General features: G+C 43.6%; 1 protein-coding gene across 2 annotated transcripts in view; it reads left to right on the forward strand.

Annotated features, from left to right (window-relative positions):
- The first annotated feature begins 5,206 nt into the window (after window positions 1-5,206).
- The window catches only part of BLNK (B cell linker), an 82,811-nt gene continuing 66,913 nt past the window's right edge, over window positions 5,207-21,104 (forward strand). Inside the window, exon 1 of one of the 2 annotated variants that reach the window (XM_032135711.2) lies at window positions 5,207-5,453. In XM_032135711.2, coding sequence (XP_031991602.1) covers window positions 5,407-5,453 — 47 coding nt within the window. In that variant the 5' untranslated portion in view covers window positions 5,207-5,406. The remainder of the gene's footprint in view (window positions 5,454-21,104) is intronic. The other variant, XM_032135705.2, reaches the window with a different exon arrangement.

Raw genomic sequence — 21,104 nt, forward strand, 5'->3', positions numbered from 1 at the left:
GATGTCTTCTCTTCTTCCTTCTTTCTCCCTTCCTACCCCTTGTCTCCACAAAAAAGAAGAACAGAGAAACCACTGCCAGCATCTGCCACACTTCCTTGTCTGTCTTTGCCTTTCCCTAGTCTCTTCTGCTGTTTTCCTCCACTGGTTTACCCAGGCTCCTTAGCTTCCTCCCAACCTTTTTCCCTCTGGCTCTTCACTGGCACTGGCTGAGAAAACCAGGCATGGGCCTGACCATCCGCAAGCTCCTGCCACTTTGGCCCGCATGTGTGAGAAAGCTACTGGGTCTGTGGTTGCTGCAGGATGCATCCCTGTCCCAACCCTGAGAAAGGAGGCCAGTACAAGAAAGGAAAGGAGGGTGAATGGTTTGGGGGCTAAAGGCCCTAGCTCAGATGTCAAGAAGATGGGCGGCCTTGAGTAAGTTTTGTCCCCCTTCGAGGATCAGACTTCACATCATAAAACGGGAATGACCATAGTACCCTTTGCCCCCATGGAGTTGTTGTGAAGCTGAGCCTCTTGGAAACAGGTTATAGTTCTGCACAGAACCAGACTGCATAGCACCAACATCACACCTTGCCAACTTCCTGTGGCAGTTTGCCTAAACAGGCCTTGGCAAGGGAAAAGCCATCAGTGCGTGGGTAGCAGAGAAGATAGTGAACTGTGCCTGACTTTCCAGTCCCAGTGAGGACTTGGACTCCCTCCAAGGCACTGTAAACTCCACAGCCACTGAGCCCTTCTTTGGGAAGCAGTCTAGTAAAGAGAATTCAAGACTTCTCTTCTAAAAACTCTGAGAATGTTTCCACTGGCACTAACCAGTTTCTGTGCACATTGGCAATGTCCACATTCCAAGTCAGATGGATCCCCAGCCCCTCTTTGAATCCCTTGCTCTAGAGGTAAGAAGTTGAGGTGAGGGAGACTAAAAGATTTGCCCAAGGTCATGGTTAAGTTGGTGCCTGATGCCAGAGCAGGGCTGTCTGTTGAATCACAGAAAATCTCTCTTGCAGTGGCAGAGTCTATGATTAGTAGCTTAGACTATGGAAACAGACTGGGGTTTGAATCCCAGCTTTTCCGTTGATGAGTGGTGTACTTTAGACCAGTTTACTTAGCCTCTCTCAGAATCAATTTGTTCACATGTAAAATGAATGTCATCATAGTAAAGGAAACACAGAAAGCATTCAATAAACATGGTGTTGTAGTTGTCATGCACAGATGCAAGGCAAAGAGCCCAAGAAAAACCAGGGCTGGTTGGGTCTCAACCCCAAGAAGCAGTACAATCCGACTTCTTGTTCTCAAGTCTCATCATCTCACAGAGATGGTGGATCACCACCATCTGACTTAGGTTTAGGCATGCTATCTTGACTTTGCCCCATAATTCTAGACCAGATATTTTTTCTTTTTCTTTTTTTTTTTTGTTGTTGTTATTACAACACAAGTTCAAAGATAGATCAGATATTTTAAAATTTGTGTTAAGTATATAATACCTACAATATGAATAAGATATAAAGAATAACAATAAAATGAACATTTATACCCACCATTCAACTTAAGAAATATACTACAATTGCTTGGAAGCCCTGCATGTCCCTTTGCTCCAATCCTGCTCCCTGGTGACTTATTCATTTTTCATTCCCTTGCTTGGTTTTACCATAGATGTACTTATCCTAAATAACATATTACTTAGTTTTACATGTCTTTAACCTTAATATAAATGGGATCATACACTTCTTTAGCTTTCCTTTATTGCTCAAATTATTTTTGTTATTTATCCATACTGATGCAATTGGAGTTCACTCATTTTCACTGTTGAATAGTACTCCATTATGAAAAGATGTCACAATTAATTTATTTGTTCTCCAGTTGATGGACAATTGGATTATTTCCAGGGCCATTTTTTTCCCTTATTAGAAATGGTGGCTGGGCACAGTGGCTAGGCTGGATGCGGTGGCTCATGCCTATAACCCCAGCACTTTGGGAGGCTGAGGCGGGTGGATCACCTGAGGTCAGGAGTTCGAGACCAGCCTGACCAATATGGTGAAACCCCGTTTCTACTAAAAATACACAACTTAGCCAGACATGGTGGCATGCAACTCTATTCCCAGCTACTAGGGGGGCTGAGACAGGAGAATTGCTTGAATCTGGGAGGCAGAGGTTGCAGTAAGCCAAGATTACACCATTGCACTCCAGCCTGGGCAACAGAGCGAGACTCTGTCTAAAAAAAAAAAAAAAAAAAGAAGAAGAAGGAGAAGAAAAGAAAAGAAATGGTGCTTCAGTGAAAATTCTAGCACATGCCTTTGATATACACAGTTAGGAGTGCTCCGCAACATCTGTGGTCCATGCTGGGTCATAGGTATGTATGCCATCAAATTTATTGGAAAATACCAAACTGTTTTCAAAGTGATTGCACCTTATACTTTTAGCAACAGTGTATAGGCACTCCAAATTTTCTTTAAGGTTGGGATTGTCAATTTCTCATCTGTGAATCTAGTGATTCATTAATTTCCATGTCCACTGCGCTATGTAGACCTACCTTGAAGGCTTATCATGGTGTATTGTTCTGTGTGTGCTGTGGAACCACATTGTGTGGTCTCATTCCTTTCATAAGTTACCAACTAAGACTTGGTATCATCAGTTTCCATCTTTGCATTAACCTTTTTGGTAATCCAGTTATGGGGGCCTGTCATTTGTATTTTGACTTTCATTTATGGTGCATTTGTCACATAAAAGTTTAAATTTATATATATCTAGATTTATCACTGTTTTTCCTTTTTGTGTTTTGCTTAAAAAGGTTTTCCCCAGCCGGGCGTGGTGGCTCACACCTGTAATCCTAGCACTTTGGGAGGCCGAGGCAGGCGGATCACGAGGTGAGGAGATCGAGACCATCCTGGCTAACACGGTGAAAACCTGTCTCTACTAAAAAATACAAAAAATTAGCTGGGCATGGTGGTGGGTGCCTGTAGTCCCAGCTACTCAGGAAGCTGAGGCAGGAGAATGGTGTGAACCTGGGAGCCGGAGCTTGCAGTGAGCCAAGATCGTGCCACTGCACTCCAGCCTGGGCCGTCCCCCTCCCCCAAAAAAAAAAAAGGTTTTCTGCACTTCAAAATTAGAGTCAAATAATTTAAAATTTTCATTTAGTCATGGAGCAACTTAGAAGCCAAAGCAGTTGTGGCAGGCCTGGAACATTAGGCTGTCACACTGTACTTCACATGAGGCAAAATGTCCAGTCTGGAAACGCGGTCTCTCATTTTCATCATGTTAGACTAAATACAGTAAAAAGAAGAAAGACAAGTGGCTGTAAAAAGAAAAAGCAGAAGTGTAACCTTTGCCTCTGGTCTTTTTCTCTGGGGAAATATGAAGTTGTCAGCCAGGTGTTGAGCAAAGTTGTTGGTGGAGAGAAAAGTCAAGTGACTTATGGGGTGCATTTTACAATAATTCAGAAAGAACGAGCTGACTATTATCATCTCATTCAGTGAAGCCTGAATTTCCTGATCTTTGATGACACTGTATGTGCTTTTACCATCCTAGTCTACTTGTTTCTTTCAGTTAGGAACTATGGGAGAGGAAGAGGAGGCAGGGTCTAGAGCTCCTTCAGGATGCACTGCAAGAAAATTGAGCAGCCAGATTGGGGAAAAATGAATGATGGCAGGAGACAAGCACTTGCATTTTTCTCATGCAACATTGTCTGCTCTCTTGCTGGCCTGGCCAAGTCAGCGGCCTGGCCAAGCAGAAGGGCCCCACCCTTCAACAGCTCTGAAGATTCTGCTCCTAAACATCTGGTCAAACCAGAAATTCATAGGCAGTGATGAATGTGAATAATCAAGGTTACCTGGAGAAAGACAGAACATCCATTTGTGCAAAGAAGAGGCACAGGAGGGAAGAAATCCATCCACGGTTTCCACCTCTACCATTGCAGCTGTTCCTTCTCCCCCTCTGTCTCCTCCTCCTCCGCTTCTTCCTCCTCCTCCTCCTCTTCCTCCACCTCCTTCTCCTCTTCTGTCTTCTCCTCTTTCCCCACTGTCTTCAGCCAGATCTTGGGTCTGCAACAGGAGAGGTAACTGAGAGCTCTTTACTTTGTCCCGCTGTGTATTCTGACCCAGGAGAAGACTGGTTCCCTTGATAAATGTTGGAAATGTGTACTTTATTCCACAAGCGTGAGCAGGGCATTCTCGATGGCTGCAGAAAAGTGTGTCCAGGTACAAAAGGTCCCTTCCCTCCCATTTTCTTCCTCCCTGAGCCTAGACTGCGGGCTGCTCTTTAAACAACAGATAAATCAGCATTTTTCAGATTAGGCAGAAGGAAATACAAAGTCTTCCAGGAGGGAAGTAGAGTTCTGTGAATAGGTTCAGCCCCTACAGGTATGGCTCCCTCCTCCCAGCCTCACCCCACCTGTCCGAGCTCGAGATGGCCTCGTGTCTGGCGTGTCACTGGGTGTGATGAGCAAGTGATGGACAGGACAGGAAGAGGCAAATGCAAGGAGGGGAGTGGCATTCTGCTTTTAGGACTTCAGAATGGCCTGATGTAGGAATTGCGTTGTGAAACTGTTAGATTTGTTCTCATCTGACTTTTGGGTACATCCTGGTTTGTTTGAAAGCAACTGGCTATCGGCAAGGTAACTCCTGACTCTATCAGGCAATAAGGAGGCTGCATATCTTACAATGGAGTTCATCTCCCCTTTCCTGAGTCATCCATCCCTACCCCCAGATGAACAGAGAATTGCCCATCCCATTTTAAATAGAGCTCCAGAAAAAGAGAGACTCTAATTCTCTGAGTAAACTGTTACCACCATGCCACTGCCAACCTGATATTTATTTTTAAACGTATTGCCCGCATCGGGGGGTAGGAAAAAGCACAAAAATGCCATTTTAATGTAATGGTTCTGTAAGTAGAAAAAGCTTATCCATGACTTTATGCAAATAAGCAGAAAGTCTCCAAGAGAGGTTCAGATGGACTTGATTACTCTGCTTTTCCTTGAGCCCAGGAAGTTCCCAGTTATAGCACGCACCTGCTGGAAACAGACTATATGTGTTTGGGACAAACAGGAAGTAGTGACCAGCCAGAAACTTGTCCTAACCTGGTTACAAATCTGATTGTAAAAGAAAGCAGCTGGAAAGAAATTTGCATGCCCAATAGGTTTCATTATTAAAGTTTACACAAAGTGGAGTAATCACCAAGCAGGCTGGCTATCCAGATCACATGATTATGTAGAAACATGAAACTTGATTATGTGCTCGGGCAAGTTTTACTTCTCCCTAGAGCAGGGGTGTTTGCCAGCAGCCTGCACTCTCAGAAATCAGACTTGAGTGGCCGGAACCCTTAAGACCAGAGGCTTACCATGCTGCTCCCTAGGAGGGCCAGGAACTGCTGACGTGACCACTGGACAGTTATTCGTGTCTCTTACAATTACCAAACAGAATGGACAAGCTTAATAAAATAACCGTCCCCGCCAGTCAGAAGTTGAGGTAAGATTTTCCCCACCCAATACTTACCCTTGTTCATCTCCTTTTTTTTCCCCCAATGCTCTTATGGCATCTCAGAAATACTGAAATCCTGGCATGCTTTGCTAGTTTCCAGTGAGTGGCACTTACTATAGGGAAGTGGACTGAGCTTTTGGGAAAAGCATTGGGTGGCACTTGCTATAGGGGAGTGGACTGAGTTCTTAAAGGAATGTGTAGGAACAAAAGGGACTTGCTTTAGCTGCCTCTTACAATAAAGTGTAAAGCTCTGGAAAGACAATAAAACAAATGCCAAGGGCTTAGATTCTACTGAAGGTCAACTTTTAGAATCTGAATGCAACCAACTTTTCTAAGGAAGGGTTTCTCTAAACTGAGTCCTCACCCATTTTATTGCAGGTTACTATTTAATTTTAAGGATAGCTGTAATCATTTGTTATTCATTGTTTTATTGTCTCATTTATTTTGTGGGTGTATATTACAAGTGTGTTTGGGGGGATTAGATCTGTCTTTCCAACGCCTTCATGTCAATGTAACAAGGATCTATAACAAGCCTCTCAAAAAGAATAAACCAGAAGCGGCCCCACGGGTGTGAGTCAAGGAGCTATGGAAAAGACAACTTCCCCAAATTTTGCTTTTGAAGGTCTTCTTTTTGTCTCATTGTAATAGCATCATGGCTTTCAGAGACTGGAACTTTTAAAGTTCAGGGAGTGGTTTGTTTTTTTTTTCACATTTTTTAACAGTTTTTAAAAATTATACTTTTAAGTTCTGGGGTACGCGTACAGAAGGTGCAGGTTTGTTACATAGATATACATGTCCCATGGTGGTTTGCTGCACCCATCAACCCATCATCTACATTAGGTATTTCTCCTAATGCTCTCCCTCCCCTAGCTCCCCACCCTGACAGGCCTCGGTATGTGATGTTCCCCTCCGTTCAGGGAGTGTTTTCTATTCTGACTACATATTGGAAATTAGCCAAATGTTCAGGGGGTGATGTGACACGTGTAGCAGACAAGTAATCACAGATAACAAGGAGCCAGAGAATTGAAGCTTTTGAGACAATATTTAAGAGAAAGTCTGGAATTGGCAGAGGGACAGCCCTTCACAGTAGAATACAGGTCTTATGCGTAGGAGGTGCTTGGTAAAAGGTAATGTGAAATGCACCAATGGTCTGGGATCAGTAGGCAACATCAGCTGCGTTCAACCATTTCAAGAACATTCTGTTGAGTGCTGCTGTGTGATCAGCACTGACGGGACAAGAAGGCACCTCATTCTTGCCCTTGGTCTCAAATAGCTACACCCTCATGAGGGGTGGGGGTGATACAATGGAAGCTGTAAGTGACTGAAGAAATATAAGAAGAGACAGAGTAGCGGGAAGAGGTTTCATAGAGAAGATACTTTTAAGGGGTAGGCTTTGAGAGGTGGGTAAAATTATAAAATACCGGAGAATTGGAGGAAACATGTGCTGGGAGGGAGGAAATACAGAGGCTGTCACTCAAAGCTTAACACAAGTATGGTCCATTTGTGGGATGGTGAGGAGAGTTTTCTGTCCAGCGGAAACTAAAGAGTAGGGAATGTGGAACCTGAAGGTCCTGGTATGATGGGACACATAGGGTGGGTCCAGGTTGCAATGGATGGTGAGTGCCCTAACCAAAGGAAGTTGGAGAACAGGTTATGTTGTTAGCGATGTCATGACAGTAGGCTTAAAAGAGCCTGGTAGGATGTGTTGGAGTGGGAGGGACACTGGAGGCAGGGATCTGGTGGGAGGGAGGAGCGCTTAAGTAACCCAAGCATCCAGGGTTCTAGGCCTGGACTTGGGACATGGCAGTGAGAAGGAAGAGGGAAAGGGAGGGCAGAAAGACATGGCAAAGAAACTAACTAGGCACACTCCTCTGAAAGAACAGGAGGATTCCAAATGTTTTTTTTTTTCAGACGTATTCCATAATGTAGAACTATACAGAAACGTATTCTCTTTCAGGGAATCTAGATGGGAATTTAAGTAAAGGTGCTAGAACTTAAACTCATTTTATGATTCCTCCCTTTGGGACAAAGTCCAGCTTGATCACAGAGCAGCTGATGGGCAATATACAACCATAGATTATGGGATAGACGACCAAAATTATACCATGGATAATCATACACTACACTCATCTGCTTACATAAAAGTAACTTTTTTTCCACTTGATTACTCAGTTGTCTTTATAGAATCATCCTGTCGTGGTAAAATGTACTGTTGACGTGGAACTTTTCAAAGAAATGAAATTGTAAACTCAATGGGCTCAAAGCACCATCTTAACTCTTTTCCATAATCAGATAGATGGGATGGTGAGGAGTCAATAGATGAAATACTTGCCTCCTGTGATTTGTGTCCTCTGTGCTGACTGGTTGACATCAATTCTGAACGTTGATTAACCATGTAATTATTTGGCACCAGATGACCATAAAAGTGGACAGTTATGTTTATACTCTTAGGCTTAGGTGAGAATTTGCTCAAATTCTTAGCCACAAAAATAGAAAGATGGTGAGTGTCTAACCAGAGGACTGAAAATAATGACCTTGATCCAGGGAGTATATTCCCAGGACTGACAAGAAAGTGGAGCAGAAGGAATTACTAGGAGGAGAGGGGAAGCAGAGTCGTCCAAGGAAAGGAGGGCATGCAGGATTGGAAGGAGACAAGGAATTCTCAAAATGAAGAAGAAAGGGAATGTTCTGGATGAACCCAGTTGGGGACAGGTCATCACCTTGAGAGTTTCTGCTGTATAAGAATAGAGATAGGTGAGATGGCTAAGTTGCTTGTGACCACAGAGAGGTGTGAGCACAGATTCTCATGTTTTTGCTCCCACCGAGGTCTGCTAAAGTAGGCTTCTCTGTTAGTAGGAGTCCATAGACACTTAGGGTCTTTTTGTTGATTCTTAGCCATGATTTTCCCTTAATTGTATAAGGTAAAGATATCATCAGAAACCCAGCTAGACCTGGGTTCTCAATCGTTCCACAGTAAACATTCCTATGATCATAAAGATTTCACCTTTCTAGGGGAACATTTCAAAATTTACAATCCTGAATCACTTTGCAAGTATCCCTTTTCAAATTAGTAAAACTAACTTGAAAATGACATGTTTAGTTTTTAATAACCTCCCAATTGACTCATCATCTGTGCTTGTGTATTTTTCTTTGTAGCATAAACAAACACATACCTCCTCATTTTTACAACTAGAAAAGGTCTTTGACACAAGTGCGGTCAAATTGGGTCTCCCCAGTTATCTTACTGATTAAAGAATATGGCATTTTTCCATTAGAAAAATCAAGATTTGTGTGATTTTAGGCAAGACTGCCTAATCTCCTTGGTTTCCTCACCTGTAAGATAAAGATAATAATAACAGTACCAATGTCATAGGGCTATTGTGAGGTTTAAATAAATTTTTCTGTGAAGCAACTGGCACATAGTGATTATAGGATTTTTAAAATAGTAGCTATTAATATCATTACTGTTGTTATTCTAATTCTATAGTTGTGTAATTGATTTTCTGAAGATAAACAGGGGCTTTCCATTGATCCCCGATAAGTTTCATGTTGGTTCCATTTCTTCTTTCTGGCTATTTTGACTATTTTGTCTATCGATTCTGACATCTGTGACACTTGGCTTTGCACGGACTGCAGATGTGACAAACATTCCTTCTCTGCCTTCATCTAAGTGACTGATAATATTAAGCATGACAGAGCCCTGCCGTGGGTGTCTGGGTCTTCCTGGTAGGGGTCTCACTGAGACCTTATCTAATGGATTCTGGGACATGCCTTCTCTTCTCAGGGCTTGGAGTTTTCAACTGGAGTTTTTAGTTCCTTGATTTTTCTGGTTCAGTTCTTCAGAAACAAATTCACCTTCTTTTCACCTTTCCACAACTAGCTGCCTCTCAGATCCTCCCTGTTTGGTCGATGGTATCCTCGTCAGCCCTCACACAGACTCACCCTTCCCTCTCCACCTCAGCTGACACCCACTCACGTACCACACCCTGCAGGTTTTCTTTATGGCTCTTCCATATATGCCTTTTCTTTCCTTTTCTTCCACAACACCCCGGATAGGTTCTTAGCTCCCCCATGTCCCCTATGTTTGTTTGGTTCAAACTACAAAATGAGAACATTTCCCAAAGTCCCTCTCAGCTCTGATGCTGTGATCCTTTAAGCACAGAGACCACGTTTGACATATGTTACATTCTCGAAGGCTACCATTTTGTCTCAGGACTCTCAGGAAACATTTCTTGATATATTTAGAAGGACCATGCCATTGGGGCCCAACAGGGCTGATTCTCATGGCCAGTTACTAGCTGAAGCCATTCAGTTTCTCTACACCTCAGTTTTCCCAGCTGCCAAACGAAACTAGAGATGCCTTCCTCACAGGCTTGTGTGAAGACCAAATGAGACAACATGGACTGAAGTTTCCAGAACAGTATTTGCCCCTTAGTCAGTATACCAAGTCAATAAAAAGCAAACACAACCACCAGTACCTCAACCCACCCATGCTGAGTGGCATTTGCTGTCTCTCTTGCTCTTCATATTTGTGGTTCCAACTCCTTTTAACTGGGGTGGCAAAGTTCAGAGGAGCTGCAGGCAGGAGGCGCAGCATCTAGTGGTGGAGATTAGATCCACTTCCTGGACAGTCTGGTTTCCCATCCCCTCACACTGCCTATCTGCATCCCATTGGATGAGAAGCCACTTAACTGGGCCATCTTGCACCACACCAATGGCTGGACTACCCAGAGCAGCTGAGAAGGGTTCTTTCTCCCTGTGCGCAAGCCACATGGGAGCCACGTTATCAGAAACTGGCTTAGTGCGAGTGGACTTCAGAGTCATCAGCCAAGAAAATGCAAGGCAACCTCCTCACCCACTATGGGCATGGCTGTGCTAAGAAAACCCTAAACCAGAGTCCACATGTCCGAAGAACCTCTCTCTCTTCTGGACCCAGTGATTGTGTACCATGGCTGAAAAACACCCTCCTCTTCACACAATATGTTTCCAAATGGACTATGATACAATCGATTTGGTTTCCAAGGACCAAATCACAGTTATTTTCCAGCCCTGCCTCCTGATTACTGGATTGAAAAGAACTGGACTAGTGCCAAACTCTTCAGGCATGTATTTACAGACCATCTCTTGTTTTCTCCCTACAGGTGATTTAACCCCATCTGTTCTTGGGAGAATTTATCAGCTTGGTTCATTTTCAAAGAAGGTCTTACATGAGCAAGAAAAAAAGGGAGAGAAAAATTAAAGGATAGCTTATTCTAGGGAAATTAAAACACTTGGCTTTCTTTGGCTTCTTAATAGATTCCACGGAAGCATCCTTCCCCAGCCTCCTGCAAGACATAGCTGGATCATTTTGATCAATGGTTCTCCATCAGGGACAATTTTGTCCCCTAGGGAGCATTTGGTTGTCACAACTGGGGAGTGTTACAGACACTAGTAGTTAGTCCCCAAGGATACTGCTAAATACCGTACATTGTACAGGGCAGTCTCCACAACAAAGAATCATCTGGCCCAAAATGTCTACATTGCCACGTTGAGAAACCCTGATTCAGACTAAGTGGAATGTTCTCTTCAGAACAATAAGCAAATATTCATTTCTATTTGCTTATAGTGACAATATGTATTTAAAGTTCAGCATAGGCAATACATATCGTTGCCATTGTTGTGGTCTTTGCTCAGATCACACTGGGTTTCCTGTCTGGGATGGTTTGGATGAGGGATTGCCTAGAGGAGGGGCAATAAATCCTTAGGCCTGCCTTTCAATTTGATGTTCCTTTTAAAAAGTTGTGTCAAACAAAACTAGATCCCATGAATTACATGCACCATTGAGGTATAAGTTGCTCTCTCCTGGGTAGAAAAGTGAGAGCAGGAAAAGATTTCCAGACATAAGGTCATCTTGGAATAAATAGTCTGTTTCCACTTCTTCAAGTAGACTGAGCAAATCTTGAGTGGAAATTCTTAATGTTGAGGTAAAAAGCATATTATGTGATAATAAGCCATTAAGAAGTTCAAGGGCTTGTGAGTCTGATCCAATGGCCAAATTCTGGCTGGGTGTAGTGAGTCGTGCCTGCAACCCCAGAACTTTGGGAGGCTGAGGCAGGAGGATTGCTTGGAGCCAGAAGTTCAAGACCAGCCAGGTCAACATAATGAGACACCCATCTCTACAAAAATAAATAAATAAATAAATTAGTCTGGTGTGGTGGCATGCATCTGTAGTCCTGGCTACTTAGGAGGCTGAAATGGAAGGATCACCCAGGAGTTCGAGGCTGCAATGAGCCAAGATCATGCCACTGCACTCCAGCCTGGTGAAAGAATGAGACCATGTCTCAAAAATAATAATAATAATAAGGCTGAATTCTGGACAGAGGTGCACACACTGTGCTTGTCCTAGAGCAGAATATGTTGCCTGAGGACATTGGATAAAAGACAAAGCAGCTGGTGGAGGAGAGACGAAATGCGTTTGCTTGTCCATCCTTTAATCTTCTTGGTTATATGTGAAAATTCTGTGGCAGTATCCAAGAGGCATGTATTTGGAATAATTCTTCCATGAGCTGGGAGAGTTTCTGGAGCAGGATTCACCCTGTCTTGTCTGTTCTCCCTGTGGCCAGTGTGTATATATTTTTTTGAAACCGATGGGTAGGTTTTAAGGGTTCAATCTTTTTCATTAAAGACTTTTTTCCAGCTCTATTAAGCATTTCTATGTCTCCCCTGCCCCCCTCCAAAATAACTCTTTAAATTGGTTTTGATTGTATCTGGATCTCAGGAAACGCTTTGTGTGATTGTTCTGCATATTAGGAATGATGAGAGGAGGTCTATGTGAAGGACCCAGGGTCCTGTGCTCAGAAGAGCCTGTGCTGTCTGTTCTAATGTCAGATGCTCAAGGCTTTTGGGTAATCCTGCCTCCAGGCTTGCAGGGCTGTGGTGCTCTTGCCCACTGTAGACAGAGCCTCACTAAGGAGGCCTTTTAAGTCCACCTAACCAAGACTCCGTCTCTGCAGAATGGAGGTCAGAGAGGTACTGCTACTGCCTCCCATTGTGTCTCTGTGGGAGACACCCTGTGTCTCTGGATTGGTGATTACATTCCATCAGGTCCCCCTTAAATCTCACAGACTTGGGACCATTCTGCTTCTTGAGGGTGACCTTGCTTCTCTGTGTTTGCTCTGTCAGATGTTGAGGTTTAAGCGCTCAAAGGCAGCCTTAGTTTTTTCATTCCAAGTTTGTGCTGGGCTTCCTAGGCCCCTAGGAACCATGCACATTATTAAGAATTAAGAGTATGATTCACCTGTTGCTCCAGAAATGGGCCTCAGCTGCTTATGGGGTGGAATTCCAGCTCCTACCCAAGTCCCTGCTCCAGATCAAGGGAGCAGAGAACCCTGAAGTGTGATGCTGGCTGCCGTCCTCTAGGTCCCACATGACCTCAGGGTTCCCCAGCACAGCTGTAGGGAAGCAGCTTTTGTGTTGGGCTGACACTGGACACTGGGGTTGGCTGCTGCGGCGGAAACCCTCTCTCAGGAGGTTGCTCCTCTTCACTGTGTGTTGAGCCTCCTCATTACTGGTGTATTTGTCTCCATCTAGCAATGAGCAAGAAAGTCTGACTTCACCTCTTTCCTCCCTGTGCTTTGTTCCACAGCTGAGGGCTATCTGCTGCCTCATAAAGAGCCCTCCCCACAAGCCCCTCCTCCTCCATATTTCGCCACCTTTTCCTACCTGTCCTGCCTTCACCTCCCTTCTGAAAGGGAGTCCACCGGAAGCTACACCTGCAGCCTTATTTTTTAACCTGATGTTTTCACAACACTTTTGCAGCACTATGGTCTAGGCCTCCAAACAGACCATTTCCCTCAGCCCAGCATGGCTATTTCAATGCTTCTTTCAAAAGCAAGACAAAGAAGCCAGCTTGAGGGACATGGGGTGACTGCTTGCTGAGCCACACTTCTCTGTTGACCCATTTCCTAAGGAAGGCTCTCATTACCCCAGGAGCATCCCTGCCTCCCATGCTGGCTGGGGGCCCCAGACCTACTCCAGATTCCCTTCCTTCATACATTGTAGGGAACATGCAGCACAGGTCCCTAGCTTCCTGGGCATGTGGCCATACAGTCGCACAGGGTCCTGTGCTCAGAGCTTGTGCCTGGTTTAGTGCTCTGCTGTTGCAGTCCTGAAATTCTTAACAATTTCAACCAAGGGTCCCTGCATTTTCATTTTACATTGGGCCCCAGAAATTATGCAGGCAGTGCTGGTCGGGAGTTCCATGAGGACTCGGGCCTTGCCTGCTTCTACAATGTGCAGAGACACAGGCTTCCATGGAGAAGCACAGAGATTCGCCTTGCGAGGACTGAAAGGACACCTCTCCAGCTCCTTTATTCCACAGGTGAGAAAGCTGAGGCCCACAGAGGCCAGGTCACCTGTTCAAGCTCTAGAACGACCCCTCCATGTCTGCCTGTGTAATTTACTGGCCAATGTAACATTCAGGCTTTGTCTGTGTTCTTTACTTTTCATAGACGTTTGTTTTAAAATTTAAAAAGCAGTCACTTAACTAGTCAGAAAGCCTTCTGAGGATTCCTGCTGTCAGTATTTCAGGCAATTGTGTGTTCCAGGCCCAAACTTGAATTCCACACTGACTCAGGCGTGTCTGGTATCCTACTGCTATATATTTTGCAAAGAATGCTCCCACAATTGTTCATGTAATCTGAGAGTGAGTTATAATTATGAAGAGCAGAGCTGGTCTTATATAAAGACCAGGCATACAGCACCAACGTGGTATTTTAAGAGGTGCCCCTGGAAGGTGTTTTTGTCTTACTGAAAAGAAACAATCAGGCAGATGTGGATTTGAACATTTGCTCTGCACTTACCAGCTCATGGTCTTTGAGAAGATCACTTAATCCCTTTTAGCCTCAGGTTTTTCATCTGAATAATGGGAATAATAATATCTCAATAATATATAACATAAAGCAGGGGTATTAGAACGGTACCTCTGTATACTGGAGAGTAAGAGCTCAGTGAATGCCCACTTCCTCCTGGTCTGTGCTTCCCTGGTGCCCTGGATTGTGTTGTTAGAGAGGCATCTACGTGGGATACGGCAGTGTCTCAATGTTCTGGTTCAAAATTAAACATCATTAAGTGTAATAGGTTCAGGCACTGAGTCATCTGTCACTAGCACCCACGCAGGACTCATTTATCTGATAACCAACTCAGACCAAGGGGGCAGAGAGCTCTCCTACCCACTCACAGAGGTGGTTCAATCAACAGTCTAGCTGGATAAATGGAACACTGTTCAAGAACATGGTGATAAGAAGGAGGGAAAGGCCAGAGGTGGGAGACCACACCTAAGTAAACGGGAGTTCCCCAGAGGGAGGTTATGACCAAGGGCGCTTGGAGTAGAAGACAAGAAAGTCTGAGCTCATACCTAGAGTGAAATGACCCCCAGCCCCATTCCATTTTTTTACCCCTTCATTTTACAACCTAACTTGGTTCAAAGTATAAAAAGCTTCAGTATGAAAAATAATTTTTAAGCATAAAAAGTGTATTAATGTCCCTACTCAATATTGAACATACCAGGAAGGAAAGAGTATTTCATTTTAGTGCAAATAACTATGAGAATCACATACAAACATGAGAACTATAATTTCAGAAAAGAAAATGGCAAATGTAATACAAAATCATGGAAAAAAATGAACTCTCTACATATATATGATTGTTTCGGCTTTTAGATGATCTTTACAGCCTGTTCAGGGTCAAAGTTCTCTTTTTTACCATGGCAGGACTTCTGATTTCACGTCATCTTCATACTCGAAGATCATCACAGTTGCCAAACCAATCTTAGATGATTGGGCTTAATATACCCGATGCTACCTATTAGGGTAAATTCTGTTAACAACCTTGTAGCATGATGAAAACAAAAGCTATTCATGAAAATACCTCAAAAGTAAATTATTTTGAAAATCTGCTTTAAAATTGCTAATGACTGCTTCATGGGTCTGGGGTTTTATTTAGGGGTGACGAAAATATTCTGGAACTAGGTAGTGGTGGTGATTGCACAATATTGCGAATTTACTAAATGCCACTGAGTTGTACACTTTAAAATGGGTGAAATGGTGAATTTTACATTATGTATGTTTTATCACAATTTAAAAATTGATAATTAAACAATTTCCTATATTTACCATAAATGAGTGTATTTTGGGGACCCATGATTATATATTTTTTTGACCCACTAGATATTGTTGGCCAGGCACAGTAGCTCATACCTGTAATCCCAGTACTTTGGGAGGCCAACGTGGACAAAGCCCTTGAGCTCAGGAGTTTGAGACCAGTCTGGGCAACATGGCGAAACCCCGTCTCTACAAAAAATACAAAAAATTAGCTGGGCATGATGGCACACGCCTGTAGTTCCAGCTACTAAGGAGGCTGAGGTGGGAGGATCACTTGAGCCAGGGAGGTTGAGGCTTTAGTGAGCCGAGATAATGCCACTATACTCCAGCCTGGATGACAGAGTGACACCCTGTCTCAAAAAAAAAAAAAAAGATATTGTTTCAAAGTTTTTATTTAAATGTATTATTGACAAACATTTGTAGATGCTTTTAATGAATTACAATGCTTCCTTTCACCCCTACCCCTACATACAAGACATTCCCAATATCTTTGTTTTCTCAGAGCCAAGAAGAATTTAACTGGGTCAAACTTTTTCAATAGATAAGAAATGCCATCCCTCAAAATCACTCTTTACTTCCTGAAAATATCTTTGCTTTTACCTGCAGAAATGGATGTCAGGACAAGTAGAGGACAATACTATATATATCATGCCATGTAGATATAGCCAAAGTTCCTTTTTCCCCCATTAAGTTAATTTTTAAAAGAACATATTCAAATTCTTAAGACACTTTTATTTTCTGGAATTATGTAGAATTGCATTTTCAGAAACATGACTAGAACTACTTATCAGTCGCTTGGTTTTACAAACCTATTGGCAGCTGGTTCGATTTAAGAGACGTCAGTTTCGCATTTTTATGCTGGTAGAGGACAGACAGTGAACACAGGCACAGTGCAGCTGTCAGCCCCTCATCAGAACAATGAGCACATCAGAGTCAGACACAGTGAAGGGACTCAATGACATAACCTCTTAGCGTTCTTCCAAACCTAAGAGTCTGTGTCATCTATGAACACGGGAGTCTCCCTTAACTTTTTTGGTTTTTGCAATCTGCTGTTATGAGGAAGTTTCCCTTTATCCAAGACCTCTGCAAAGTGGGTGGTGGCAGCAGGGTCCAGCAAGCATTCCAATGTGCTAAAGGAAAGGAAGGTGTTGTATCCCTGGAGGCCCCAAGGACTACTGGCCCCTGAAGTCAGAGAGGGGAAGGGCCATGCCAATTTCAGCTGTCAAATCAAGTGGCAAAGCTTCTAAGAACTTCTTAAGGCAGGTATAGCATCATTTCCTTGCCATCTCATCAGTCTCAGGGTGGTGTGCCTGACGCCTAACTGCCTCTGATAGCGTAAATCCTACCAGGGTTTTTGAAGGACACAGGGTATTAGTGGAATCATCCCTACTCCTGCTTGTGCCAAGTCAGCCCAATTTCTGACTGCTTATAACCAAGCTCAGCTGTTCAGACATGCCAAAGATTACCACAAAATATCTGCAGATCTCAGTAGGAAAAAAAAGAAACAAGAAAAAAAAAAAGGTAGGGTGTGAACTGCTTGGAGAAACTTACAAATTACTTTATACGGTTAATAAGTGGATAGTAAGAAACAGCCCTGGCAGCAAGATGCTCGTGTGTAAGGGAACACAGCCCCTCCACTCCAGGACCCTCAGGGGGCCTTTCTGCCTCAGGTGTTGAGAAAGGATGCATGGATTATGGTGGTGTCCTTCCAGCTGCTCTGTTCAGCCACCCTACTTCTGAGCACATTCCAGACCCTAGACGGCTGCTACCGCTTTCCCTCCTGACTCCCACGTGCCCTACCCCCTCTCCTTCCCATTTCCCCTGCCATCTGTCCCTTCTTCTTTTTACTCTCCCTCTTCCTCCCAAAGTCTGAAACAGGCGCTTAAGAGCCAACGCTCCCCTCTAGAAAAACGTCTAACCTTGGGGACCAATAGCAAGGCAGGGGTGGGGGCACATGTGTCACAGTAAAGATTACTGGGCTGGTAGAGGGAATGAATGCTGTCTCCAGGGACAGAGAGGAAGGTATACAGAGAGGTACGTAGGTGCTGAAGCCAGTCACCTGCCCTGGTGAGGGGCCAAGTTGAAACAAGTTAGCCTGTATCATCCAGAGTGGGTTGAGAGCATGGGCTCTGGAGTCAGACCTGATTTTGAATTCCAGCTCTATCATTTATTTGCTGTAGGATCTGGGCAAATTATTTAACCTCTCTGAGTTAAATTTTCTCATCTATAAAAACAGGGATAACTACAACTATGTGAATATATTAATGCTATTGAACTGGACACTTAAAAATGGTTAAGATGGTAAATTTTTTGTTATGTGTTTTTTATCACAATATAAACATGGGGATAATAGGACCTCCCTCACAGGGTAGTTGTGAGGGTTAATGAGATAATGCTCACAAAGTACCTAGTACATAGTTAATGCTCAATAAATGCTGGCTTTTGCCGTTATTGATTTTCCAAGTCTGATCACTGGCATGCATGATGCTTCTTTCAACAATGGCTTACTGGGCTTGTACTATAATCACAGCTCTGAACTATGGCATAAGAAGGTGGGGGGTATCTCTGGCCATGGAGGTATCCCCCACCTTCTCTAGCAGGGGGCTCAAGCCTTGTGTGGAAGGGGAAGGAACCAGTATGACTAAAAGAGTTGGAGGAGTCCTCAACTAAATTAACCTCAGGGCAATCACAAAATTTCCCTGGAATTTAATTTCCTCCCTTGGTATAAGAGGAGGTTGACCCAGGATATTCCCAAAGTCTCTCTCACTTCCAAATTGCTGTGACTACCTTAATTATAGGCAAAATTCAGAGTCAGCTGTATAGTCTGAGACACTCATGATCTCTGATCTCTTTGGGCTTCAGTATCTGCATCTGTGAAATGGAGGAGAAGGCCACTAACTCGACCTTGAGGGGTTTGTTCATATTATCACACCATGGAAGGGACTGCCAAAGCTGTCAAAACTCTGCCAGCTCCACCATGAGCTCACTCACCAGAAGGAAGCAGCCTCTAGTGCTGAATTTGCAAATCTAAATATAATTCTTGTTATTTCATAGCAAGGCTAGGCTGGAGGAAGTGAGCATTAGGAAGCCGGTGCCAGAAATGGACAAGGCTTTAGAAAGAGTGGAGGGGGAGAAGTTGTCATAGGAGTCCTGCTGCATGCAAATAACAGGATAGTCACTAAAAAGTATCATGCTGCTTCAAAACGATGGGTTGGTGGCCAAAGACTTCAGCTTTAAGACAGAAGTGACCTGACAGGAGGATGTTTTGTGTGAATCAGAGAATTCTCCAGTCTGCCTATATCTGTCCTCTGGCTTCACATAGGCCAGAAGGTTTCTGTCATGTGATAAGGTGGTAAAAGGGGCCCCTTTCCTGCATTACAAGAGGGTCGGTTTGTGTTCAGGTTAGCTCTGTCGTCTGCATGTGCCATGCCCAGTGTGCACACACTGAATATTTGTGGAATAAAACAAAACGAGTCATGTATAAAACAGCAAATCATGATATTAAATTTTAAGGGGTAACCCTCATTAATAAATTGATACAAATAGTATTTAATATAATATTTTAAAAATCAAAATGAATGCCCAAAAATCCATGATGAAGAAACTACTGGAATTTTAAAGGAAGACAGAATCAGTCCTGCTGATTTATTTTGTCTCAGGCCCCAGTATGGTCAACACGGCACTTTGTCTCAGTAATGTCCTCTTTGAGAGTTGTTGGTCCTTTCACACAGCTGAGGCCCACAGGGCACTCCTAGCGTTATTCCATTGCCTTTGGTACCACGCTGTCATGAGCTTGAGGCTTGGGCCTGGCAGAGTTGTCCCCATACTGGTGTCCCAGCCACCACTGTCCCAGGCTGAGGTCCTCCTCCATTCTTCCACCCTCATCATGACACACCCCGAGGAAAGGTCTCCAAGGGCTTCCAGCAGGAAGCCTGTAACCCCCCATCTCCTTGGCCTAACACGTCCCTTGACTATCTGTCTCTCCTCCCATCTTTGTCTTATAAACGTCCGCTCAACACCTACTTTCCTGACACTCTCAGCTGCTCACTGGACCTAAAACATCTCAGACAGTTTCACCTCTGAGCCTTTGCACTTGCTGTTCCTGGTACCTGGCTGCTGTTCCTCACCCTTTTGATGTGACTGGAGATGTGAGATGAAGAGTCAAAGAGAAAGAGAAAGGGTTAAAGAACATTCAGAAGTTTCAAGCCTGAAGATCCAAGGATGCCAGCTTATAAACTCCATTTTCTTCCTCTTCTTTTTTTTTTTTTGAGATGGAGTCTCACTGTGTTGCCCAGGGTGGAGTGCAGTGGCGCAATCTTGTCTCACTGCAACCTCTGCATCCCGGGTTCAAGTGATTCTCAGGCCTCAGCCTCCCAAGTAGCTGGGATTACAGGCACACGCCACCACTCCCAGCCGATTTTTCTATTTTTAGTAGAGCAAGGGTTTCACCATGTTGGCCAGGCTGGTCTTGAACTCCTGACCTCAAGTGATCCACCCTCCTTGGCTTCCCAAAGTGCTGGGATTACAGGCATAAGCCACCACGCCCAGCCCTTTTTCTTATTGTCAGTTTTCGATTTTCTATCATACAGCTGTTTTAAAATTTAGTAACAAAAATAAAATATACTATATTAGTAGCATCTTAAAAAGAAACCCAGAGTCAATTATATTAAACACGTAAAAAAGGAGGAAGTCAACTAGAGAATCAGCAGACCTAATGAGGAACATTAATTTTTTTATTTTTAAATTAAATGCATTTAAATGTATTTAAATTTTAAGTTTAAAAAAGTGTTTTTAAAAATCCATTCATAGTAAAAAGTATTCATGGATGCATTTTTGTTTCTATATAGGCCAAGGAAAACATTACAGAGATTTCTACTCCAAATTGATTTTAGAAACACATAAATTGGAGATACCAGGTCAATTGTACCAGCACAGATGTTCTAAGGATACCCAAGTATATGTGGATAAAGCAAAGGGCTGAGCCAGCAGCTCCCAGGGGTTCTTGCAGTACTTGAACTCCTGACCTCAAGTGATCCACCCTCCTCAGCCTCCCAAAGTGCTGGGATTACAGGCATGAACCACCACGCCCGGCCCTTTTCCTTTTTCTTATTGGCAGTTTTCAATTTTCTATCATCGAGCTGTTTTAAAATTTAGTAACAAAAGTAAAATTTCTATATGAGCATGGAGCTCAGGGTGAGACTGAGTGACTCTGAGCCATGACAAAAAGCTTAGGCTTGATTCAGTAGACGACGGGGAGCTGCTGCACTCTTGAGGAGGGAGTGATCTGTTGAAATCCAGGTTTTAGAAACATTCGCTGAAAGAGGCCCTAACAAGCCCTCACAGCATGTATGGGAGGGCCCTGCTGCCAGCTGCTGCATTTGCCTGTTGTAAAGGGGAAAGTGTAGGCTTAGGTCTTGGCTCAGAGAGGAGGACCAGCCCTATGAACATTGAAAGGATGAAACTCAAGAACTGGACCTGAGGTTAAGATGCGGGGATGAAG

This window comes from Hylobates moloch, unplaced genomic scaffold (genome assembly GCF_009828535.3).
Source record: "Hylobates moloch isolate HMO894 unplaced genomic scaffold, HMol_V3 SCAFFOLD_3, whole genome shotgun sequence".
NCBI lineage: Eukaryota > Metazoa > Chordata > Mammalia > Primates > Hylobatidae > Hylobates > Hylobates moloch.